General features: G+C 32.9%; 1 protein-coding gene across 1 annotated transcript in view; it reads right to left on the reverse strand.

Moving 5' to 3' along the window:
* LOC149489436 (arrestin homolog) overlaps positions 1 to 24167 on the reverse strand; it is a 78684-nt gene that overhangs the window by 11274 nt on the left and 43243 nt on the right. The window contains exons 4-9 of the mRNA XM_089713531.1: positions 15804 to 15924; positions 15370 to 15517; positions 14468 to 14615; positions 7070 to 7128; positions 2677 to 2740; positions 736 to 844 (exon numbers count right to left, since the gene is read on the reverse strand). Of these exons, the coding sequence (XP_089569657.1) occupies positions 736 to 844; positions 2677 to 2740; positions 7070 to 7128; positions 14468 to 14615; positions 15370 to 15517; positions 15804 to 15924 (649 nt within the window). The remainder of the gene's footprint in view (positions 1 to 735; positions 845 to 2676; positions 2741 to 7069; positions 7129 to 14467; positions 14616 to 15369; positions 15518 to 15803; positions 15925 to 24167) is intronic.

Here is a 24167-nt window from a genome sequence, read left to right on the forward strand (position 1 = left end):
CATGTTTTTATCTGTATTTTTGTATTGGTTCAATACATTGTTTTCACGTTCATGAATTAATACTTGGTAATTACTATTGTTAAGTGATGCAAGTTGGTTTTAGTATTCAATTATTACTAATTGAGCTCATTAAAATTTGTATGAATTGGAATTAAATGTATTGAGTGGAGTTTAAAACCATTTATGGGAAATGTGTAAGTAGATAATAGCATGTTTCACTTATAAAATTGTTTCTTCGAATTTTGTCTGTAAACTAAAAGGTTCTTATCGTAAGATATTTATTTCAAATATAATAATATATGTGCTTATTACAACATAAGCGACATTTAATACTGTAATAAATACAAAAGATGAATATGTTTCTATAATATTTTTTTATGGCGACATGGCTCTTTCGAAAAGTGGATGGATATTTTTATTTATTAGCTAGGTATATAGTATGTGACATTGAATGAATTATTAGAATATAACATATTATTATAATACCTACTGTCTAATCTTTTTATGTGTTTATATTTTTTGTTAATATTACTTAATAATATTGTGAACCTTTTGAAGTGAAACTTATTATGCGCGTTGTAAAATTTCAAGGTCGCGTCATGGCAATACTGTCACGTCATGGAGTAAGGCGGCGATTTTGGTATCCTTGAATCTTGCCAAATAAGTTTCACTTCTGACACGTGTGCTCGGCGTTCACGTTGACATTCTAAATATTAATGGAAAATATGAACAAACCTTTATCCGTCTGATGGTTTTGGATGAATGATTGGCGATCATCACACTGACGTTCACAGCTTCGCCGTGAGAGTACGTCGCTTTGTCCAACCAGGCTTCTAGTTCCACCCTGTTTGTTAATAATAATCTTATATATAAAAATGAATCGCAAAATGTGTTGGTAAGCGCATAACTCGAAACCGGCTGAAGCGATTTCGATAATTCTTTATTTATTATATTCCTTGAAGTACGAGGATGGTTCTTATGTAGAGAAAACGTAAACATGTACCACGGGCGAAGCCGGGGCGGACCGCTAGTAACAGTATAAATAACAAGAATACATACATAATTTGGGCAACCTAATACAGAGTTTACAGAGCTAGCCGGCTCTATGTCCACTATCTCTATTAAATGGGAAAGATTCTTTGTTTGTTTATCTGTTACGGTTCAAGTCAATAACTACATGATCAGTTTTATTAATTATTTTATCAGAAAGCTTACTTCTATATCGAGTAAAATAGTATTGTTCCGAGTCAACTCGGGTGATGCTTCAGGAGTGGCTAGTTCTAAAATAAAGTTAGAACAACTATGACAGTAAGAATTAAAATTTAATGAAGTCGTTTGGAATACATAAGCAGACGACGACAAACAAAGATTTGAGTTTCGATCTTAGGTAGTTAAACTTTAAAGTATTAAAAAGTTACATTATTGTAAATTTTTTTAATACAAACAGAATAAGATCTAATTTTATCTTTTTGTCAAAGCTCAATCAGTGCTTAAATGCACAAAAGCACATTGTATCAAAATAAAACAGATAAGTAAAAATTTTATAAATTTACGCTATGAAAAATGAAGCGCTTTTGGAAGTCAAAACAACAAAGAGGCTTTTATTTCCTTTCTATAAATTTCCAATTCAATGAATAGAACATGAGTTCATTGAATCTGTGTAGATTAAAACAAATCGAAACGGTACAATTTCAACAGAATTTATTATTTATTTTATCTATACTAATATTATAAAGAGGAAAGGTTTTTTTCAAAAATTCTTTCACCATTAGAAAGCTGCATCTTCACTGAGTAACATAGGCTATATTGCATTTTAAACAAAATTAGAGATCAGATCAGAAAAAAACGTAAACATGTAGGTACCACGGGCGAAGCCGGGGCGGACCGCTAGTTATTTTCATATAAGTGAATAATCCTTTTGCGTAGTCCTGATCATAATAATACAGAAATTTTTTTCATAGATAAATTAAACTTCTGATCGGTCGGTTTGTGTCTGTAATCTTAAAGGTTATGTATGGTATAATATCTCTGGACTTTATTTTGATAAATAAATAATTCTATATGAATCGCAATCACAATGATCTTTTCTAATACCTGTATTTACTTGAATTCTTTTTCATTATAAGAAATATCTATTTTCTGTTTCTTTATGCTGCGTAATGCGTATTATTTTACAAAAGAACCATAAAGCCTCTCACAAACATACACAAAAAGATATCTTTGTAACAATGTGTTTGATTAAAAAAAATCCTACTCTGAATAATTCTCATATCCGCAAAAAATCTTGGATTTCATTACGAACGAAATAGGTTTTATATAAATCTGGAGTGGAGGAGATTGAAATTAGTTACCGGAATATTTCCATCATACCCCACGTATGATTTTCAATTGCTCTTAGAAATATAACATTATTCAAAACCATAAAAGTATATTTAATGCTATTTAATATATCCTACACACAATGTAGGTACGTGTTTTCATAAAACAACACACAAAATTCCTTTTTCCTTCCAAATATTATCTTAAAATCTTCCCAATCTACAAAAGCGACGCGACAAAATTAAGCAACGAATTCACTTTGTTAGCGTATCGTTTCAAGGTTATATATTAATTTCACAAAAACACAATAAAAGCTAAGCTTCTTGAATATTAAAACAAGACAAATTAAATTTTTACCTCCCGTCGGATAGTAGGAACGGCTTTTCCACGGAGGCCCGAGGTGGCGTCGGCTCCATATTCTCTGTGAAGATAAACGGACTTTTAAATTAAATATGAATTTTTGATGAGTAAGAGAACACCTCTGCTATTCCATTTGGGTTAAGAGCTAGTTAGCAGTGACGTAGCTATAGTTTAAGAGGCCCTGTTTACGAATTAGGGCTGTTACTTCGTTACTTCGTACCAGTTTGAAACTGTTGAGAGTATAAAAATCTTTTGAATGCTAGATTAGATATTGAAAATAATATAAATTCTATAAATTAAAGGTAAAACGTAATTTTTTTTATGTATATGTTATTGTTATAATTATGGTTATTTTCTTTGAAATAAAAAATAGTAATACCTATCTACATTCTTATATTCGGAACTAGAGCAATACAATAATACAACACTATCCTTCGTATGAGAACGTTGATTAAATAATATAAAATACTAAGAAAACCCTCAAATTATATCTCTTAAAAAAAAATTAAAAATAATACGCAAAATGTTTAACATTGTTCTGTGAAAACGAATACATTACAAATAATTCCATAAATACATAATTCAAATTAACATAAGCCCACTTTGCATACCACAATAATATATTTCAATGCTAGGCTTAGAGCATTAAACCAACATGCTAGGTTTCCGCCCGCGTCTTCAAGAATCATTCACAACTTATGATATTAATTACGAATACGAATTATTATAGTAAAAAAGTTACTAACTTCCGAAACATGATAGTTTTTGAAGTGGGTTCTCTTTATGTAAAAAAGTAAATTTTTAACTTTAGATTCTCTAGTGAGTACTACCCCTAAGAGCCGCTCACGGATGTTACGTAACACAATAGTAACACATGGTATCATTCGTGAATAAAAATATGGTTGGACATAACCTAAAAAGCCTTTATTCGCCAAAGTATTGTAGTAATAAGACGCCGCATAGTTTGATTTGTTACTAGAACACTAAAGCTACACACATAATTTAAATAATATAGTAAATTTGTATTCTTACCTTGCATAATTCTCACTCAAAATTATTAAAATGTTCTGGGACAAAAATGCCGACTACCTTTCGATCAACTTTTACAGTAACAAAATGGCGATTTTTTTTTCTAAAGGTAGGCCAACATGTAAATCGGTGTTGCCCCTACTTAAAAATATTTTTGTGGCTTGGATATCTAGTTATTTAGGGTGTTATTTTATGGTAACCGTGCGTGAAGTATCATTCGTGAAAAAAAGTGAGACATAGTTTTAAGTGAGTTTTATATTAATTTCTTTTATGTTATTTTTATTAGAACTTGTTCAAACTATCCACAAGTTTACAGAATAATTTAGAAATACCAAAATTTTACAGGTATCAATAGATTTTTGCATAATTTTGTGACTTCAAAGTGTGAGATGACTAAGTGGGACACATGATTTTAGTATGGAAAGGAAAATAAGCATTTCAAAAAAAAAAAATATTGAGCTTGTTAAAGGCACTCAAAATTAATTTAAATTATTAATATAATGATAAATATAACATAGTGAAGCTGAAACTATTTAAAAACTACCATAATTACTATATAAAAAAATCTGGTGCTATATAAAATGACAAGGACATTTTTTTTTCTTGAATGTACAATTTTTGGCGGCCATACTCATCTACAAGAAAGTCCGCGATACCATAATATGTTCATCTTCAGTAGTTATGTTACTACAACAACTTTTTTACGTTTTCAAAGTAAATAGAAGTGCCGACAGTATTCAAACCATGTTATCCATACACATATATTAATCCTTATCCCATTAAATGATGTTTTATTATAGACTGTTTCAATACCAGCAAAATACTTTTTAAATGAAAAGAATTGGATATTCCATTCCAAAGATATAACGAATTTTTAAAAGTGTCAATCTACAGAAAATAGTAGGTACATACTGTTCGAGCAGGCCGTAGTGCGGGGGTCACGGAGGAATTCTACCAATATGCGTCTTGACGGAACACAGTGGGGTTTTGGTCGGTAGGAATCCGACATAACCCACGGCCCCTCCCCCGGAGGCCGTGGGTATCTATGAAAGATTTCCCCACTAAAACAAAAAAAAAAAAAAAACAAAGGCCGTAGTGCGGGACGGGGTAAAGGTGATTTTCATGTGATTAAAAATTAAACCTATAGTCCGACCTATAGTAGACTTTTCACTGTAACGATATCGCATCTATGCGGGTGAAACCGCAGGGCATTGCTAGTATATATATATATATATATGCTTTTAAAATGGATTATATCCGTTTTTATAATTCTTTTCAAGTAAACAGTGATAAAATATTAACTGATAAACAATAATATTATTTTATTTTCATGAAAAGGCTTCAAGTTTGAGTCAGAATTATATAATATAGGCTAGTCACGTAGCGTGGGCTGTGAAAGTGAAATATTCAATGCAACGTTATAGAATAAATAATATTATTGTCATGTCTTTTGTGATATATTTATTTCAGCGTTTATTTTCGCAAAAAGAAGAAGCACATATCCTTCTTTATATTTATATCTAATGTGTATCAATGTTCAAAATCGATTCATCCGTATGCTATATCAATGTTAATCCATAGAAGTTTATACTGGAGCATATTAAGTAGGTTCTAATTATTATTATTGTGTGATATCATGTAATTTTAGGAGAGTTAAAATGGGCGGAAGTTAGGCATTGTCCATTTACTCGATGTATCTCCCTAAATGGGCCATTAAATATTATTATTCAGAGTAGCATGCTTCATTTCAAATTAGGTCATACTAGAATCTGGCAAGTTACAATATTAAATTACAACGTACAATATGAACACTACAATGTGGATCACTTTACTTCAAATTCAAAACATACATATCCTGATCTTATTCTTATATTTAGAAAATCCTATAAGTAATTGAATCAATGGAGAAGAATGTAAACTAAGGTGAAAAGCTTGTCTTACGTATTAGATGCTATCAAGAATAATACCTGCAAAACGTAAGCGTCAATCACAAAATTGAAAAAAGTAATAAGCTTTATTACTTCCAAGTAGTTTAGTTACAATACGGGAGAAGACAGGGCGGGCGGTTAGTGTGCTAGAATAACTTGTTACTAAATAATTTCTTCATTAGTATGTAAATAATAATTATACCTACTCTAAAGTCTAAACATAAGATTTCTCATCTAAATGAGCACAAGATTAATCCTCAATCAATAAATTATACAGGCTTCGAGTAATTATGTAAATGTTATTTTTAGGAGTTCTCTTTATTAGGTACAATTTTTCAATATTCTAACAGTTTGTTTACACAATTTTCTGTTAATTTTGTTACAAACGAACGTTTTCGTTGTTATAAATTAACATAAATTACCAAAAGTTTTCCCAAAATCTTTTTGCTATTATCATAAGAAAAATAATTCAAACTTGTATAAGCGAATGCTTTTAATTTGCGTTCTGCGTAGCTCAGGATAATGAATTTTTATAAAGTGATGACTCGACAGAATCCTATCCATTAGTATATAATGCAAAGGGTAATGACGCTTTGTTGGGAGAAAATAAAAGTTTTTGGGAAAAACGACAATGCTTATAAAATAATTTATAGCTTTTGCCATTATTTAGGAATATACATATTACATATTAAAGAATCTATTATTTAGGTAGAGTAAACAGAGACTATATACTATGTACCCACTTTCATTCTTTTCGTAAGAGTCTATCGAATAAATTACCTCAAGTAAAAATCAAAGGGAAAATTGGTGTCAAATATATTTTAGTTCGAAGTCGATCATTCTAATATCTAGGAAGCAACCGCCGTTCACACAAATCGAGTTTATATTAGCAGCATATTTTATATTCTGTCGTCGCGTTTTAAATCAGGGAGCAAGAAGACCTACCTACTTACTACGTACTTACATGTAATATTACTTTTAGTTTATTTAGATATATACCTATAGATTACTTGACATTTGAAAACGAAACTATAGGGAACTATAACATTAACACATGCAAGAAACAAAACTTATATTGATACTAATTGCTAAGGTTTTAAGTTATTATGCCGGTGACTCACATTCGCACAATCTCAGAATTGAAGGATGGTATTTGCAAATGTTGGTTCTACACGAATATTCGTACATTGTACAAATGTTTGCACGCAAGTGAGTGACCCGAGTTAAGTAAAGTATACAATAACGACGAAAAAATAAGCACACATCGCAAAGTGCATATTGACTTCCTTTTTAATGTTATAGATTTTTTTAGCTGAACTATTTTTTGGGCAAATGAAAATATATGTATCGTAAAAATTTAGTTTTCTTTTTATTAATGTAAGGTGCAATGAAAGTTTTCTGCTATTTGGTATATTATTTCAGTTTTCACTCACCTATTTCTTCGCTTGTCATTCGACTGGGGTCTGGTTCCAACTTCGTTTTTGTTTTGAGCCTGAAAAATATATTTCAATTAGAGGAGCTTTTAATTGGTAACTTAGCACTTTACTAATTATTATTATTATTGAATACATTATGTTAATTAAATCATCTGCAAATGTTGTGGGTATATTTTTTAATTGACCAGATATTTTTTGCGGGTCTTAATCCAGACAAAGTTAAAAAAAATCGGTTACTGTACGTGTGAGTGTCCTTTTCTGTATGACTAGGTACTCACATCTTCATGTATGTCTAAAGAAGATTAATGATTCCCTTTTTACGCTATTAAGATAAATAAGAAAGATATATCTACTAATATTGAAATGTACGTCAAGGAACACAAAAGGACCTTTAAATAGAGAGACGGGAGTAGAACTCATAAGCATTGCTTTTGTAAAATACATCTATTGGAGACATGATACGATCCAGCTAAGGTAATTCATGCATACACTAGGTGGGAGAAGTTGTTAACATTAAAGATTTCCCATGTGTTTAATTTACATTAATATAAAAATATGAGTATATTTCAAAACAGTCAAACTAAAAAAAAGCGTGTGTGCCGAGCACACAAGTCAGCAGTGAAACTTCTTTGACAAGATTCAAAGATGCCAAAATCATTTCTTTACTACATGACGTGACGGTATTGGCATGACGCGAGCTTGAAATATTACTCTCAATGTACCTAAAGAAGTGCACTTCAAAAAAAATAGTACCACTAAAAGTACCTAATACTATCTTATTAATCGAAGAAGGCTTTTATAATTGGCTGTTATAGTCTGTACGGCTATATGGGCATCGTACTAGAATTTACTACTAGATTAGAATATAGCATCAATAGCAAAAGTCACAAACATGGGAAAAATATTGCATCCAAAAGCGGACGAAGCAGCATGGATTAGCTAGTGTTACCAGTCTTTACATCATACAGATACATGAGTGTACAGGCCATAATGTACGCTTGCTTGCCTTCATTCAAATGGTCGAACGTAATACAATACTAGTACAAAATTATTCAAACACATACACAAAAGATGGGTACATACAAAAAGATACCCACACACAAATTCTGCCATTTATCTATGTCTGAAAACGGACATTAACATGATGAGGGTAGAATAATGCCTTTCCCGCTAATGTTATAATTCCGAAAGTTTGTATTGATGTGAGTTTGAAGTTATTTGCGGGTAGTTAATAGGTTGTTAAAATGTTAGCATGTGATAAATGTATATTGAACAAATAGTTTTTTTATTCCAAAATTTTCAAATATGAAATGTATTTAATGCTACAAAACTAAAAATAAAACTGCAAATATCGCATTTTACAAACAGTTCCAGTGTTGTAGGATATTCTGAGAATTTCACTTTTCCCAAATGTCCGTCAGGCGATGGACGTTTCAATTTGTGTGTGGATCTAAAATAGAACCTACCTAACCTAACTAAAACAGAATAATCGGGATAATATATAGAGTTTTAAAAAATGCGCGTGAAGCCGGTGGAAAGTTTCATATTATTATAATTCCACGACAAATTAAATCGATTCCCAATTATTTACCGCCCCAAAGAATAAGACGCTCTAGGCAGCCTACTCAGACTATCAAATCTCAATAGCGTTAGTGTTGTGCTGAAATATTATTGAACTCAAATCTGTTATATTAACTGCCGTGACAAATAAATTAAAATCGGTAATGGAGAAGTTTGGTTACAAACACTGTGACACGAATATTTCATATGTCTACAAAGTAAATGTAAATGATTAATATTAATTTCTTTCATTATATCTACAATATTTACCGATCTTTCCCACGTACAATTATTATCGCATATCGAAAATAAGCATTTCCTAGAAATGTAGTCTTATCACGAAGTTAATAGAGAGATCGTGACATCGCCCCAGGATATTGCATTATCTTTACCTTAGTGTAGGAAATTATATTATTCTGCGAGATTCTTAGCGCACGTGCACACTTCCTATTGTACGTTTTATGTAATAATTAAGCTATCTATACGACACAGGCAAATTTAAAATTTCGTTTACAAAAGCTTTTTTACTTGCAGCAGTTTTTACTTGCTTTTATTAGCTTCACTTGTATGTTTGAAAGGAACCTTAAATATTCACCATCTTTAACAGCCGGCAACCCTTATTTGCAGCGGGATTTAATTAGGCACCCATATATAATAATTAATAGAAAAAAAATAGCTTTAATTTGATATTATATGATTCATAAATGTGCTTTAGAAACGTATAAATGAATCGAAATCATACCTGTTTGCACCAGGCTGCCAAGATGTTGCGCCCAGGTGAAAAGCGGCAACCGTGATTTTTCGTTAGTATCTTTATATCATTTGCCGTGATGTTAGACTACATTTTATACAAAAAACAAGTGAACGAAATTTTTTCCCAAAAATCGATTAGAAAAATGTAATTAAACATGCTTGCGGCCAAATTTTGACTGGCAACCTAGTCGATATTATATTCTCCTAATTATAAATGTACCCACATAAAATTTTGGTTTCATCAAGTTTTTTATCACGAATTGTAGAGATAATATTACCGTATACGCGGCAAAACACTTTTTTATAATATTCTGTTTTTGTAGGTAAGTGAAACATGGTTCGTCCCTTTTCTCTTACACACATATCATTTTTATAATCTTATTGCCATTTACACTCAGACCATAAATTCCATTTTATGATTATTAAACCAATCAGCTCTGGTGTCGAAAATATTGGAAAAAGATTTTTATCTACCATAATATTATTATGTAGGTAGCTCCTTATTTCTTGTGCTTTATGCAATGATGAAAATTAAGTATTAACTTATCTTCTATACTGATATTATAAAGCTGAAGAGTTTGTTTGTTTGTTTGTTTGAACGAGCTAATCTCAAGAACTACTGGTCCGATTTAAAAAAATATTTCGGTGTTGGATAGACCATTTATCGAAGAAGGCTATAGAGTATAGGCTATATATTATCATCACGCTAAGACCAACAGCAGCGGAGCCACGCGGGTGAAACCGCGGAGCGCAGCTAGTGTATAATATAGATATACCTTTTCAATAACATCACGTTTAAACAATCAAATAAAATGTGTGACTTTTTTCAAAGTTTTATCAAAAATTGCGTGTTGCACGAAGCTGTCCAATGTTGTGACATTACTGCATGCATTGTAAAACGGGAAATTATTCGTGAAATTAATGTCATAGAATTAATGCCATGCCACTCATGCTGTAATGTAAATTAGGCTTAACACACAAAGCTAGATACTTATTGGCGAAAGCGTTTAAAAACGTTAAAAATTAAATATAGAGAGAAAAACAATTTCCCTTTAAATTGTAAATAATTAAAATCTTCTATCAAGCGTATTATTTAACGCATTGACATATAAATGCGGTTTGCGGAAGCGAGCGAAAAGCTAGCGAAGCGAATACTGCGCGGTATTCATTATGTTTGATCTTTGTTGAAGTTATAACGGTGCATTTACATCTAACGAGCGACTGCTCATTCTAATACCACTATGTCAAATTATTTTAGTGTAAACAGGCGTAGAACATTCTTTCGCTATTCTTAGTGCGTTTTATGCTATGTTCTAATACTGAACAACACTGAATACCTACGAGTTTTCGTTTACCTACACTTAAAGATCACGAAAGAATGCTCTTGCTCTATCTCTAGTTCTATGTCCGTTTGATGCAAATACACCGTTATGTACATTGTATAAACACATACATATATTATGAGGCAGCATTACCGCTTTTTACCCTTTAATATAATATTGTTTTTGCGGTTTATGTTCTAAATATTAAAGACAGTGAGGAACAAGGACGATACATTTATTTTTACACAGTAAATGGAGGAAAATAAAAGCTTCCAAGTATATCCACATAAAAGTGTGGTTGCGCCTTTTCGTTAAAACACGTAAGTTCAGCAATGTTTTGCATAACAACCCCTAATTAATAAAATTGCTATTATTTTGAAGTAACAGTTTCTATCAAAAACATTTTGTCAAGCAAATTGCTTACTCTACTAAAAGTCTCGTTATGTAATTTAGAAAAACGAAACGTATTTTTAACTTCTTCATTTTGAGGAAAACATTAGAATTCAAACACTTGTTAATATTACGGTTCACCAAAATGTGTTTTTAGAATACACAGGCCTTGTAAAACGGGTATAAAATAATATATTCATGGTCCTAAAATCTAAGGCTAAAATAAAAACTGTATTTTAACAGGTTAATGTACACGAAGCGGTTGTTTTGAAAACTGCCCGGCTCTTAGCATAAATTACGGACACCGAGATAGCAATGTCACCGTAGCAAAATGGTTGGTAAAATGTTTAAATTTACTGTAAAACTGAGCATAAATTGTCGTTATTATTTAGTATCACAGACTTAATTAGTAATTAAGCTCAAACTGAAACATTAATTAGTACAATAAGACGTCTTTAAGAGCTTTTGAATCGTCATAGTTCATAGAAACTATTTAACACCGGTAAGTAAAGCAGTTTCTATAGTAAAGAGCCGTCAAGAAATTGTGTGATTTCTCTTTCCCGAGAATAAGAAACTCTATTAGCGTTATTTAAAATATTTTCAAAATGTTTAGGTTAAATTTAATGAATTAATTTGGCTTCAAAATGCGAAAAAAATACAAATAGGGTAATTTGTTTATATACATTATTCTTACTTCAATAATAAAGATGAATCTAATGATACCTTTTGAGCTGATTTCCATGAAACCGTTTACGCTTCAGATCTTCTCAAAGAAATAAAAATTAATGTTCATTGAGCATAATAAAAGTTTACAAAAGTAAGATATTTTGCTCCCTAAAGGACAGTTTCTTTGTACCTTGATAAAGCAGAGAAGTACAATTACGTTTCATGTATTTTGTTTTTATAATAACCGTTAAGAAAATAAAATCGTGAGGAGACCGACCATCATTGTACAAGAATCAAAAGTTTGCGATATGTGACTGCGTGGTGGATTATGGCCCGAACCATAGCAAGGGTCTTTACAGTCGGAAAATATATGGACTGATGATGATGAAATAAACATGAAGAACACTTCCTCTGGTGCAATCGGGTAAAAAAACAAATTAGATTTTCACATTGAATGAAAAATCACTGATCTTATTAATTTAAAAGGTAAAATAAGTACACAAGCTCATATGATAGGGAAATATTAAAAACGATTCGAAACGAAATTGCCTAATTTGAATAATCTCCGTAAGGATTTAATCCTTCTCTTCTCTTCGTGAGCTTGATATCAAGAAAACCTTTTTCTGAAACGTACGCCTCAAAGCTAACATTAACATGATTAATTTTACCTTATGAATATGTATGTAATTTTCTTGTTTCTCGTTTGTGCTATGAATTCAATTATAATATGTAAAGTACTAAAATATATTTGCTTTAATTCATTTGTTATTAAGTTTAAAACAAGAATATGCATAGTGCGGCTCGAAGGACCAATGTAAATTGGATGGGGTAGATTAGAAAGATGACATTGAAATAATTGTTTACTGTTAATTAAACTAATTAATTGGATAAGATGAGATTTAGTACCACCCGGTGTGGACTACGAATGTGTACAATTTTCAATTTGGAAAATTGTACACATTCGTACCCTCAATATAATAAATGGTGCGACATCAGCGGATCCACAATGTCTTATTGTCATCACAATATATCATACAAGTTGTACGGTTACTAAGGTCCTACTTAAAATTATTTAGGTTTTACTTGGCACTTTCTATTTAAAATTCCACATTTAAAAATAACAAACAACAAAACTCACTTTTACGCACGTAAACTTTTTAGCATCGTTTTATGGTCTAGCAAAAACTACCTTGTTTTTAAGGAGCGAAACATTTTACATGCATAAAAGGACAGAAAATTGAACGGCGGTTGTGGTTGAAGTAAATAAATATTTAATATGGAAATTAATATGGAAATTACAAACTTGCATTGGTAACTAAAGTCTATTAGTCTAAGATCCCACCGCAGGATTAGTGCGTTCACAGTTTTTTTATATAGGTGAATAAAATTTTGGTTTTAGCAAAAACTTATGAACACACTAATCCTGCAGTGGGATCTTATACTTTGAACTAACTAACTTTTATATTTATAAATTTAATTCAGTAAAAAAAACACTAGTCTTCATGTTTTCGGTCTGACAATCAATCTGATTATGTGACGTTTATATACAAACACATTGTATATTTATGTTATAGCTCGTGACCGAAGTTTCTCAAGACCTCGCTAGTCACCTCATTACGAATACCTTTTAGTAAATATAATGACAAAATGCACTTAGCGAACGCTGCAGAGGGTGGCCCTGGCTCGTAATGAAGTGTGCTATAGTTATGTGACTCACATTTTGACTCTGGTTTGTTGTAGTAAATAGTGGAAATCAAATTAATGACGAGTTTGAAATCTTTTTGGGCAAGATTTTTGAATTGTTGATCGTTTGTTTTAGAAGTGAAACTTCTTTAGGCGCGTTGAGAGTAGTAAGGTCGCGTCAAAGGTCGCGTCATGGGGTAAGGCGACGATTTTGGTACGTTGAATCTTGGCAAAGAAGTTTTACTTCTGATACGTAAGCTCGGCAAACACGTTACAAAACGAAGCCTTGTCTACAAAACGATCTTACTCCTCCGAAAATGTTATGGACGTTGATAGAGACATTAGGAGACCTATCAGTTTGTCCACGTTTACAAAGAAAAAAAAAAACTTGAGCGATGTCAAGGGACATCCGGATGGAACGAAGTGTTAAGTTAGAGAGAGACAGACAGAGAACCACGCGCACGCCGCACGGCTTACAACTCTAGCAAAAAGTGTCGTGACAACTTTTCGTAAGAATTTTTTCCGTCTAGCCCCCTTTCACGACGCGCGATTAGGAACTTCGTTCGGATAAAATTGTGTGACATTATCTTGGTAGATAAATACAAATAAAAAAGTTGAAAGGTGTCAAGGGACACCCGAAGTTCCATCCAGGTGTCAGAGAACCATGCGCACGCCACACAGCTTACAATAGCTTACTATAGCAAAAAGTGTCGTTTTCTTTCGTGAATATTTTCCCCGTCTGGCCCTCTTTCATACCGCGCGAACAATATTTTCGTGAGAATTTTCTCCGTCTGGCCCCCTTTCACAACGCGCGATAAGGAACTTCGTTTAAAAAGACGTGTGGCACTCGGGGACTGCCGCGGTAAAGCTATTGCATGCTATGCCTTCAAGCCACACCTCCGCGCCCGTCCCCGTGGGGAGCGTGAGGTTTTTTCGTTACGGAATTTCTGGATTCGGTCCCCGCGCTCAAGGCCCGCGATAGAAGCTATGCAATAGCTTAATAAAAAAGTTTATTTCTCACCTGAGCACGTTGTGGTGCGCAAGCGCGCTGAGCGTGTGTGCGGGCGCGGGCGGGAGCGCGGGGCGCTGCGGCCGGCCCGCGCCCTGGAGCACACGGATCCCCATGCGCACTGTGTTGCGACGGGATATCTTCTCGTCTGCGCGTTCCGCTGCAGAACAACATGAAGTTTATTTATTTATTTATCAATTTTTATATACCAAGTAAAATATTTACAATTATACAAAAAGGATAATACGGTAGGTACATAAGGCAGCCTGATCGCTTACTAGCGATCTCTTCCAGACAGCCCAAGGTAAGAGACAAAGAACAAAAAAAGTTTTTGAATGAAAGAGTGAAATATTTATTAATACCAGGACACTTAAAAACAAAAGCAGTTATAGAAGTGTGCCATAGTGACCCTGAGAATGGAGACAGCTCAGCTATGCTGCAATGTTCAGGAACATTGGCAGCGCTGTTTTTCAGTCCCCCTTTTATAACTAAGGCTACACGATACATTTGAACTATCATATTAATTTACATACATACAGATTTTTTTTTATTGCAACCCCGGCAATGGAGCAGGCGACCCACTTGATGGTAGGTGATGGTCGCCGCCCATGACAATTCACAGCATTAGGGAACGTATTGCCGGCTTTGAGGTGGAAGAAGGCTTTTGAGGAGGGTGTAGGCTTTTTTCTTGAAAGTTCCCATGTCATACTGGTTGGGGAACACGGAAGGTGGTAGTTTGTTCCACAAGAGTTTGGTTCTAGGCAAGAAATGCCGTGCAAAACGAACGGTTTTCGAACGCCAGGCATCGAGATGGTGACGATGATAGTTTTGCAGTACTATGTAGTGATTGTCCAACAACCAAGATTTCGATTACATTACTTTAATAACTAATATTTGGCATCAAAATCGCTCACCAATATAAGCCCGTACATCATACGAGGTGCCGATGGGTGCACCATGGTACTGCTTCGCTGGTACCAGTTGAACACTGGGCGGTGCGAGCGGCGTTAGTTCGAGGTGGAAGGGAAACGCGTTGGCTCCTAGACGTTTTATTAGCGCATCCTGGAGGAATATGTGAAAGAATCTCCTTGTCATAAAGGGCAGGTAGGTAAAATTATCATTAACATTAGGATTAATAACAGAATGAAAAGTTACTTGAGTAATATTTCTATTTTTTTTTATACCAACATTACAATCACATTACAATGATTTATTGGTTTGAGGTTTTATTTTTCCATTTCTAGATTAATCTACTCCATCAATAAAAACAACTATTAGATTCTAAACATAGCCAAGTCTATGAAAATCTTAAAAATAAGCATATTAAAAGTGGTTGTTGTGTGTTTACCTGAAGCGGTGTATTTGGTTCTCTCTCATGATTACAATGCGGCGGCCATATTTGAGCGAGGCTCATAATGGCTTCATTGCAAAACTTTAGTCCCATCACCTCTTCGTCCTCTCGACCATATCTGTGGAATAATTAGAGATATACAAACATTTATTTGTGTGTATGTTGGTCTTTACTTCTATACTGATGATTTTATAGAGGAAAGTTTCTAACTTTGTTTGTAAAACGTAATCTTCGGATATATACTGAATTCTGATCCGAACATGAAACTCTTTCACTTTAGGAGTTACTTCGGCGTTTTTTTAACCATTTGGAAATTAATCCAACTTATAAACCATTTACAAAAATCAATCCTAATCCGATAAGGCAGAAAGAATGTAGCAAAGAAAAATATTTGAAATTTCTAAAAATACCATCTTTCAGTTTTGGAATATTATTAGCATAATAGAATTCACAATTTGTCCAAGGTAAGGTTTTTTATGTACTGAACAGCTAATAATAAAATGGCTGTTTCACTTTGAATTGAAAGCTGAAAATATCAAAGTAATTTCCATTCAGAAAATGAAAAGATAAAAAATAATAACTATACATAATATTATGATAGTATTATAAAAAGCATTTAAAATAAAAGAACATTAATTGCGTACCTAAGTCTGATAAAATTTTGGTCCTATAGCTTTGAATATAACTCATAAAAGGTAGACACTAGATAATGTGTATGTAGGTAACCCTATTACGTGAAAGGTTTCACCCTTAAAATAAAGGTACATAAAAACTTTTATGGATAGGTACATAAATAAGTAAATTCACAGTAATGATGTGATCGATGTGATCCCTAGGTAGGTATACCATACAATTATAGACAAGTCACCTACACTGGTTTTTAAGCTATTGCATAGCTTCTATCGCGGGCCTTGAGCGCGCGGACCGAATCCAGAAATTCCGTAACGAAAAAACCTCACGCTCCCCACTCCGACGGGCACGGAGGTGTGGCTTGAAGGCATAGCATGCAATAGCTTTACCGCGGCAGTCCCCGAGTGCCACACGTCTTTTTTTTTTAATACGTTTGTTTAGCTTCACCTATTCACCTGTATGTTTGTAACCGCCTCTCTTAGACTCGATTTCGAAGAAAGTCAATTTTTTCGATTTTGAATTTCTTTTAACAGATAGATTTAATTCAAACTTTTTACAATTATCAAGGTTCAAATTTCATGAGTTTATCTTATTAATGTGTTATTTCTCGATTACTATCTTATTCTATTCTTCGATTACGATTTCCTTCCGTTTCTTAACAAGACACGTGGATTATTCGAGCACTAATAATGAGCTTTCATAAAATAGGTCCTATATTTGGATATATTCGTTGTTTGAACCCACATTTGAACCCCTTTATGGTTTTTTAATGTAAATCATACTATTGTCTATTTTACTTTGAATTCGGACTTCAGAGAACACATTGGTACAAAATATCAAGTTTCCATTTTACGAAGTACCGTTATTATATTATACTAGCGGTCCGCCCCGGCTTCGCCCGTGGTACATATGAAAAATAGATGTTGGCCGATTCTCAGACTTACCCGATACGCACAGAAAATTTCATGAGAATCGGTCCACCCGTTTCGGAGGAGTATGCAGACTAACATTGTGACACGAGAATTTTATATATAAGATAAGATAAGATTACCGTTATGATATGGGTGGATTCAAGTAGAATTATGAATGCGGAAGTATGTTTGTTTATTTATGACATAGGATACTTTTATGGCGGTGAAACATCTTCTGCCCATGAGAGTTTACTTTGAATTTTATTTAGTTTTATTGCATTCAACTGCATTATAAATTAGAAAATTTTGAAGAATAGCAAAAATCGAATACGAGGTGGGATTCGAACCGGCGTCTTTTTGCCATTCCGGAACAACTCCTAGCATCTCGGGTATCCGTGATTCCGCCTGTAATATAATATGGTCAATCGAATTTATGGCTAATATTAAAATATTTATTTTAAACGATCCGACTCTATCACACCAGAAGTGATACTATAAATGTTATTTTAAATACTATCCAAACACACATGGTGTATTTTCATAGTTACCGTAAACAAAGTATTAAATTTTAATTTCATGAGCACACATGCGCCGTCGTATCAACATTGGCTCGCTTGAAATTCACTAGGAAGCTAGTTTACTGTCCCTATAATGTACTAGTACGTACATAGAAATCTAAATAACAAGACACATAGAAGTGCTATAATGTCATAATTCGTATGAAAACCGCTGTCGCCAAAATCAACACATTCAAACCGAAAGCTAAACAGTACACACAAGTAAACTACCTATGCCTTTTATTGGACAGCTTGATTTTAGTGAAAACTAACTTATCTATTAAATTAAGCTTTTGAATATGTATCCTAACGCACGAATTTACGGTTTATTTTAGAATAACATCCCTAAGTATATGAGACTTTTTGCTCCAATACGAACAAACGTGATAATTAGAATGGTCGACTGTGTCATTCATTGTTATTTCGATTACTATGGTGACACTCGTAATACTTGTAAATATTCTATAATTTTAAGGAAAAACGGAATTATTTCTAAAAAAAATATTTTCCGATGAAATATTATTCCTTTTTAAGTATAATTACAACTTGTGGAAGAATTTCCGCAATGGGAATTGCTGAAACACACCATGTATACACTCATACGTCTCCAGAGCAACTGAACAGTGACGAATGCACTGGTGATGTGCAAATCACCTGAGTGGCGACAAGGTCACGCACGCTTACGACTTCTAGTGTCTTGTTATTTAGATTTCTATGAGTACGTATTTACTACGTATAATAAAAGAGAGGGTTATATTTTGCTATATTTAGCACATTTACGTCCTTAATATAATAATAATTGTATAATCTCAACTAATGATACATAAAGGCTACACGAAAAACAATTAGAATTAGATTAAAATATCTGAGATTTGTTTGGTTGTTCCTTTTACACTACAATAAACTTCATATTCATGAAAATATATAGAAAAATTGTTTCAACACAAACATGAAATTGATAAAATTACCTACGATTTATGGACAATATTTTAAACGATACACAAAAGAAGAATATTTGAAGGCTGTGCGTTTGACAGGCTCTTTGTAACTTGTGAATGTAAACCGAAATAGCGTGCAATTTAAAATGCGACAAAATGCCCCAGTTTCACTACTTGCTGATAGTCCCTGACAGCCTATTAAACACTTTTTGTTATATATTTTTAACCTTATAATAAATGCGTAAGTGTAATTATTTGCCTTTCTTTCACGTCGTAGGTAATGGAGCAGTTTTATAATAAGATTTTTATAGCTAAAGCTTAAGATGCTGGTGGCAAATTCGGTACGGGTAAGCTGATCAGAAATATATCCAGAAGTGATACCAGCTATAATTAAATATTCAAAATGTAGCATAATCTATACACATAATTGCTCTCTAAATAAATGAACGAAGCCAAAATATATTCCGAATATTCTGGCACAAAATTAATAGGAACACAGCTAGTGTGGCTAATAGCTTTCCATTGAAGTAAAGGTGAGGCAGAATTATTTATCATCGTTAATAATAATGGGATTACACAACAAAATATTAAAGCTGAAATTGTTCCGTGACTCGCGCAAGCTTTTATCTTTTATTCAGTTAAAACGCTGTTATTCTGTACTAGCGGTCCGCCCCGGCTTCGCCCGTGGTACATATTTACGTTTTCTCTACATAAAAACCATCCTCGTACTTCAAGGAATATAATAGAAAAGAATTATCGAAATCGGTTCAGCCGTTCACACGTGATGCCATGACAACGCGAAACGGGTGCAGACCCGCCGCCTTTTTATAGCTCCCGCCGCGAAGCGCGTCGAACGCGGCAACTGATACACAAAAATAATCCTTATGGCTGCATGATTCTGTATTCACGCGCGATGACTTATAGCGTATTTCATGTATAACTTTGGTGTTTCTACACCGATTTACATGATTCTTTTACTATAACCTGCCCAGGAGTATGAAGAATAATTGTGCCAAATTTGGTTAAAATCCGTCGTGTAGTTTTTGTTTCTATAACGAATATACAGACAGACAGACAGACAGACAGACAGACAGACAGACAAAAATTTTACTGATTGCATTTTTGGCATCAGTAGCGATCCCTTATCACCCCTTCATAGTTTTTTTTTAAATATATTTCATGTACAGAATTGGCCTCTCTACAGATTTATTATAAGTATAGATTAACGCCTAGTGAGAATGATTCGCACTTAATATTGTATTTGTCATGAAGGGAACGAGGAATTAAATTAGTATTTATTATATTTGTTTTTATACACGAACAGGCGTTTGACCACAGGTACACAGGACTAGCAGTTTAATTAGGTAGTGATGTAGATTATACCTGCTTGAGAGAAACCTAATTAATAAATCAATTAAAAAACCTTTATAAATAAAACCCAGCCTAATTTTTGGGAATACGGACTCTGTCAAGAATGGGAATCCATTTTAACAGTCAAACTAATTAAAAAAAGAATGTTCACAATATAATGAAGGTAAAACAAATTAAAAATAAGCATATCGCTTTCGTAATTTGTCAGAAAGTAAAATGTGGTTTTAATTTTCTTGTAATTAGAATGATCTGAGCTTCGCGGTTTTGAAATGTAATACGAATCGTCTACAACATGTCAAGAGCAGATGTGTGTTCCTAAATATACCATTTCAATGTATTCTTCTTTGAAATATAGGCGTCGAACTTCTGAAACTTTATTAAATAATGATTGTGTAACTGAATAGATTGAAGAAGAAACAGGACGTTCATAAGTTCATAATCAATCATCGAAATGATAAAAAATTATGAATCTTATTATTAAATAACCTTTTGTTCCAAAGTCTTAAAGAAGCAAATAAAAACAATCATTTTTCATAAATTGTGATATTATCATTAGGGTGGAGTGAAAAATATTTTTTTTCATTTTCGTTTCGGCATACCTGTAAAAAGCATGTGTATTTATTGCTCATAAATACACATGCAAAATTATACTTTGCAGATGATACATTTAGAGGTGCCCCCAACATCATGAACTTTCAGAAATTCAAAAAATTTCGTCGAAAATCATTAAAGTTTAATTTTGACAAATTAACGCTAAATCAGATTCTGTGTTATCTCGTTGGTTGCCAACGGGAAGACACAGAATACATAATATTTCAATATATAAAAAAGTGGCTATCGCTGGCTACCAGTGGCTCTGGTCGGTGGCCCGTTTGCGCCGACTCTTATTGTAGGAAACGTTGATTTTGAACAGTGGCGTTAAAGAAATAACACTAATGTTAGTAATATTTCTTAATTATATTTTACACGTAAATACAATTAAGATCATAATTTAATATTTTTGATGTGAGTTCTATCTATAATTTCGCTTTGTTACAGTAAAGTGTTGGAAGTCAAAATACGACAAACGACATGTTGTCCTGTATTTTGTTTGCCAGAGAAGTACCCAGAGTCTCAATTACCAACTTATACTGATGCTAAGAAACTATTACTTATATATTAGATATGAATTTAAACCCGATAAAATAACAAAATTCATTCTTTATCCGAAAGATTAGCTACGGAAATGTTTGATGTGTGGCGAAAAGCATCGCTTCCCACTATTAGCTTTAAAAGAGTACTACAACTTATTCGACACACCATATTCGATGAATATAGACGCTTATTAAAACCTTATCAAGACTGACAAACTAACAAAAAAGAACAAGAAAAGATAACTGAAGTATTTTGTCACTCAGTACCAAAGGTTATTTGATATTTGAAGTTGCAAATGCATTTTTTTTTAATTCTCTTGTACTTGCTCAAAAGATTATACCAACTTAACTATGTGGCAAGAATGTAAGAAAACTTAGCCTCTAACTTCTAATTTATCTGAAGAAACCTTAAAAGACATCGTGAAAAGCGGTTTGACTACGTTTCAGAATATCAAAGATTTTCTATAACTTGCCCAGGCCGTAAAGCATATTATCAAATTGGTGACATAAGCTTCAAGTGCAGTTTGCTGAGAAAGTAAACAAAATGATTTTATAATGGCAAGAGCATCAGTATCACGACTGCTAATGCCTAATTTTGAAAAAAAAAACAGCGTTATCTATACTAATATTATAATCTATACTAATATTATAAAGCTGAAGATATTGTTTGTTTGAACTCGCTAATCTCAAGAACTACTGGTCCGATTTAAAAAGTTCTTTCGGTGTTAGATAGCCCATTTATCGAGGAAGGCTATAGTCTGTATATCATTTCGCTTAGATTAACAGGAGCGGAGCCACGCGGGTGAAACCGCGAGGCAACCGCAAGCGCAGCTAGTACTAAATAATTACTTATTTCTGATATTTTCATTCCTCTATAATATCATTTTCAAAATTCAAAATAGGTTAAAACAACTAATCAGGCTATTATTTAGTGTATCACAAAGAAGTTTGTTATTTATTAGACTTGAAGGCCATAAACATACTGTGATTAAAAAATAAATCAAAGTTTGCGAAAAAATCATATTTTTCTAATTTTCAATTGGGTTGGGGCACCTCAAAACATCAAGACAGGTGAACAATATTTTGTATGCTGAATTCACTCATTAAAAGGCACCTTTCTGTCGCTATGCCTTTTGAAAAAAAACAAAAAAAAAATTCTTTCATACATTATCACTCCACCCTAATTATCATGCTTAATCCATAAGGCGATAGCCCTGTATCATAAAACATAACCTATAAATCGGTATCATAAAATTAGCGACACCTAGTAGGCCTATAACGTGTAACAAAGCTTTTCTTCGCTAATCAAAGCCGTAAAAATAAAAGAAACTGGCAGTATAAAGGACGATTTTATTTAACGTTAAATCATGAAAATGGCTTCTAAAATAAAACAAAACATTTGAACAATGTGACCGCTAAGTGAACAATAAAACATACAATAAATTCTAATTCTATTATGAATGTGACAGTTTCTATGAATACGTTTGCTGCTCTATCTAGATACTAATCTATACTAATATTATAAAGAGGAAAGGTTTGTAATTATGTATATGTATGTATGTATGTATGTATGGTTTTCACACATAAACTACTGGACCGATTTCAAAAATTCTTTCACCATTAGAAAGCTGCATCTTTACTGAGCAACATAGGCTATATTGCATTTTCAAAAAAATTAGAGATCCTTACCAAAAATGCAATAATGTAACCCAAGGTGTAAAAAAATCCTCAATAAAACTTCTGTCATCGCGTGCGCTGCGGAATCTATTGAAGATAGAACAAAAAAATGTTCTACGGTATTATAGAATGGATCAATATCTACAAGAAAGTCCGCGATACCATATATCCATCTTCAGTAGTTATGTTACTACAACAACTTTTTTACGTTTTCAAAGTAAATAGAAGTGCCGACAGTAATCAAACCATGTTATCCATACACATATATAAATCCTTATCCCATATGATGTTTTATTATAGACTGTTTCAATACCAACAAAATACTTTTTAAATGAAAAAAATTGGACATTCCATTCAAAAGATATAACGAATTTTTAAGTGGCAATCTACAGAAAATAGTAGGTATACTGTTTAATACAATGAGCAGGCGTGGTGCGGGACGGGGTAAAGGTGATTTTCATGTGATTAAAAATTAAACCTATAGTCCGACCTATAGTAGACTTTTCACTGTCACGATATCGCTATCTATGCGGGTGAAACCGCAGGGCATTGCTAGTCTCTCATAAACTAAATCGGCTGGGTCACAGATTAAGTAAGTTGGCTGGGTAGAATGCATACCTATATTTTTTTCTATGCTAGCATATTGACTTCTTTTCATTAAGGTATTTCGCGATAAGACGCAGAAAAAAAGTTTTGATAATTTAAATATACAAAAAAAATGTTTTTAAAAACGGTAAACAGCGAAATTTTACTTATCGATTTCGATTTTTAGCTAATATGTTAAAGCTGAAGAGTTTGTTTATATGAACGTGCTTTTCTCAGAAGCGGCTGGTGGAAATTGAGAGAATATTTTCGAATTGAATTTTCCAGTAATAATAGCTTAGAATTTCCGAGAAAAATCATTCATTCAGGAAGGCTCAATAAGATCAATGAAAAATGTTGTCACAAAGGAAATAAAATACATATTAATTTTGTGATTAGTTTTCACCGTATACCTACACTCAAAATATTATATTATTTTCAAGCATTACAAAGAATTATAATACTCAACCATTTTGTCAAAAGATTTGCTCTTTTTTAAAAGGAAAACAGATTGTGACACACGCCACAGATAATAAATAAATTGCCATTTATGTTTTTCCTT

Source organism: Colias philodice, chromosome 3 (genome assembly GCF_061535455.1).
Source record: "Colias philodice isolate Cphi_HAF_F1 chromosome 3, ilColPhil1 Martin Lab GWU primary, whole genome shotgun sequence".
Classification (NCBI taxonomy): Eukaryota; Metazoa; Arthropoda; class Insecta; order Lepidoptera; family Pieridae; genus Colias; species Colias philodice.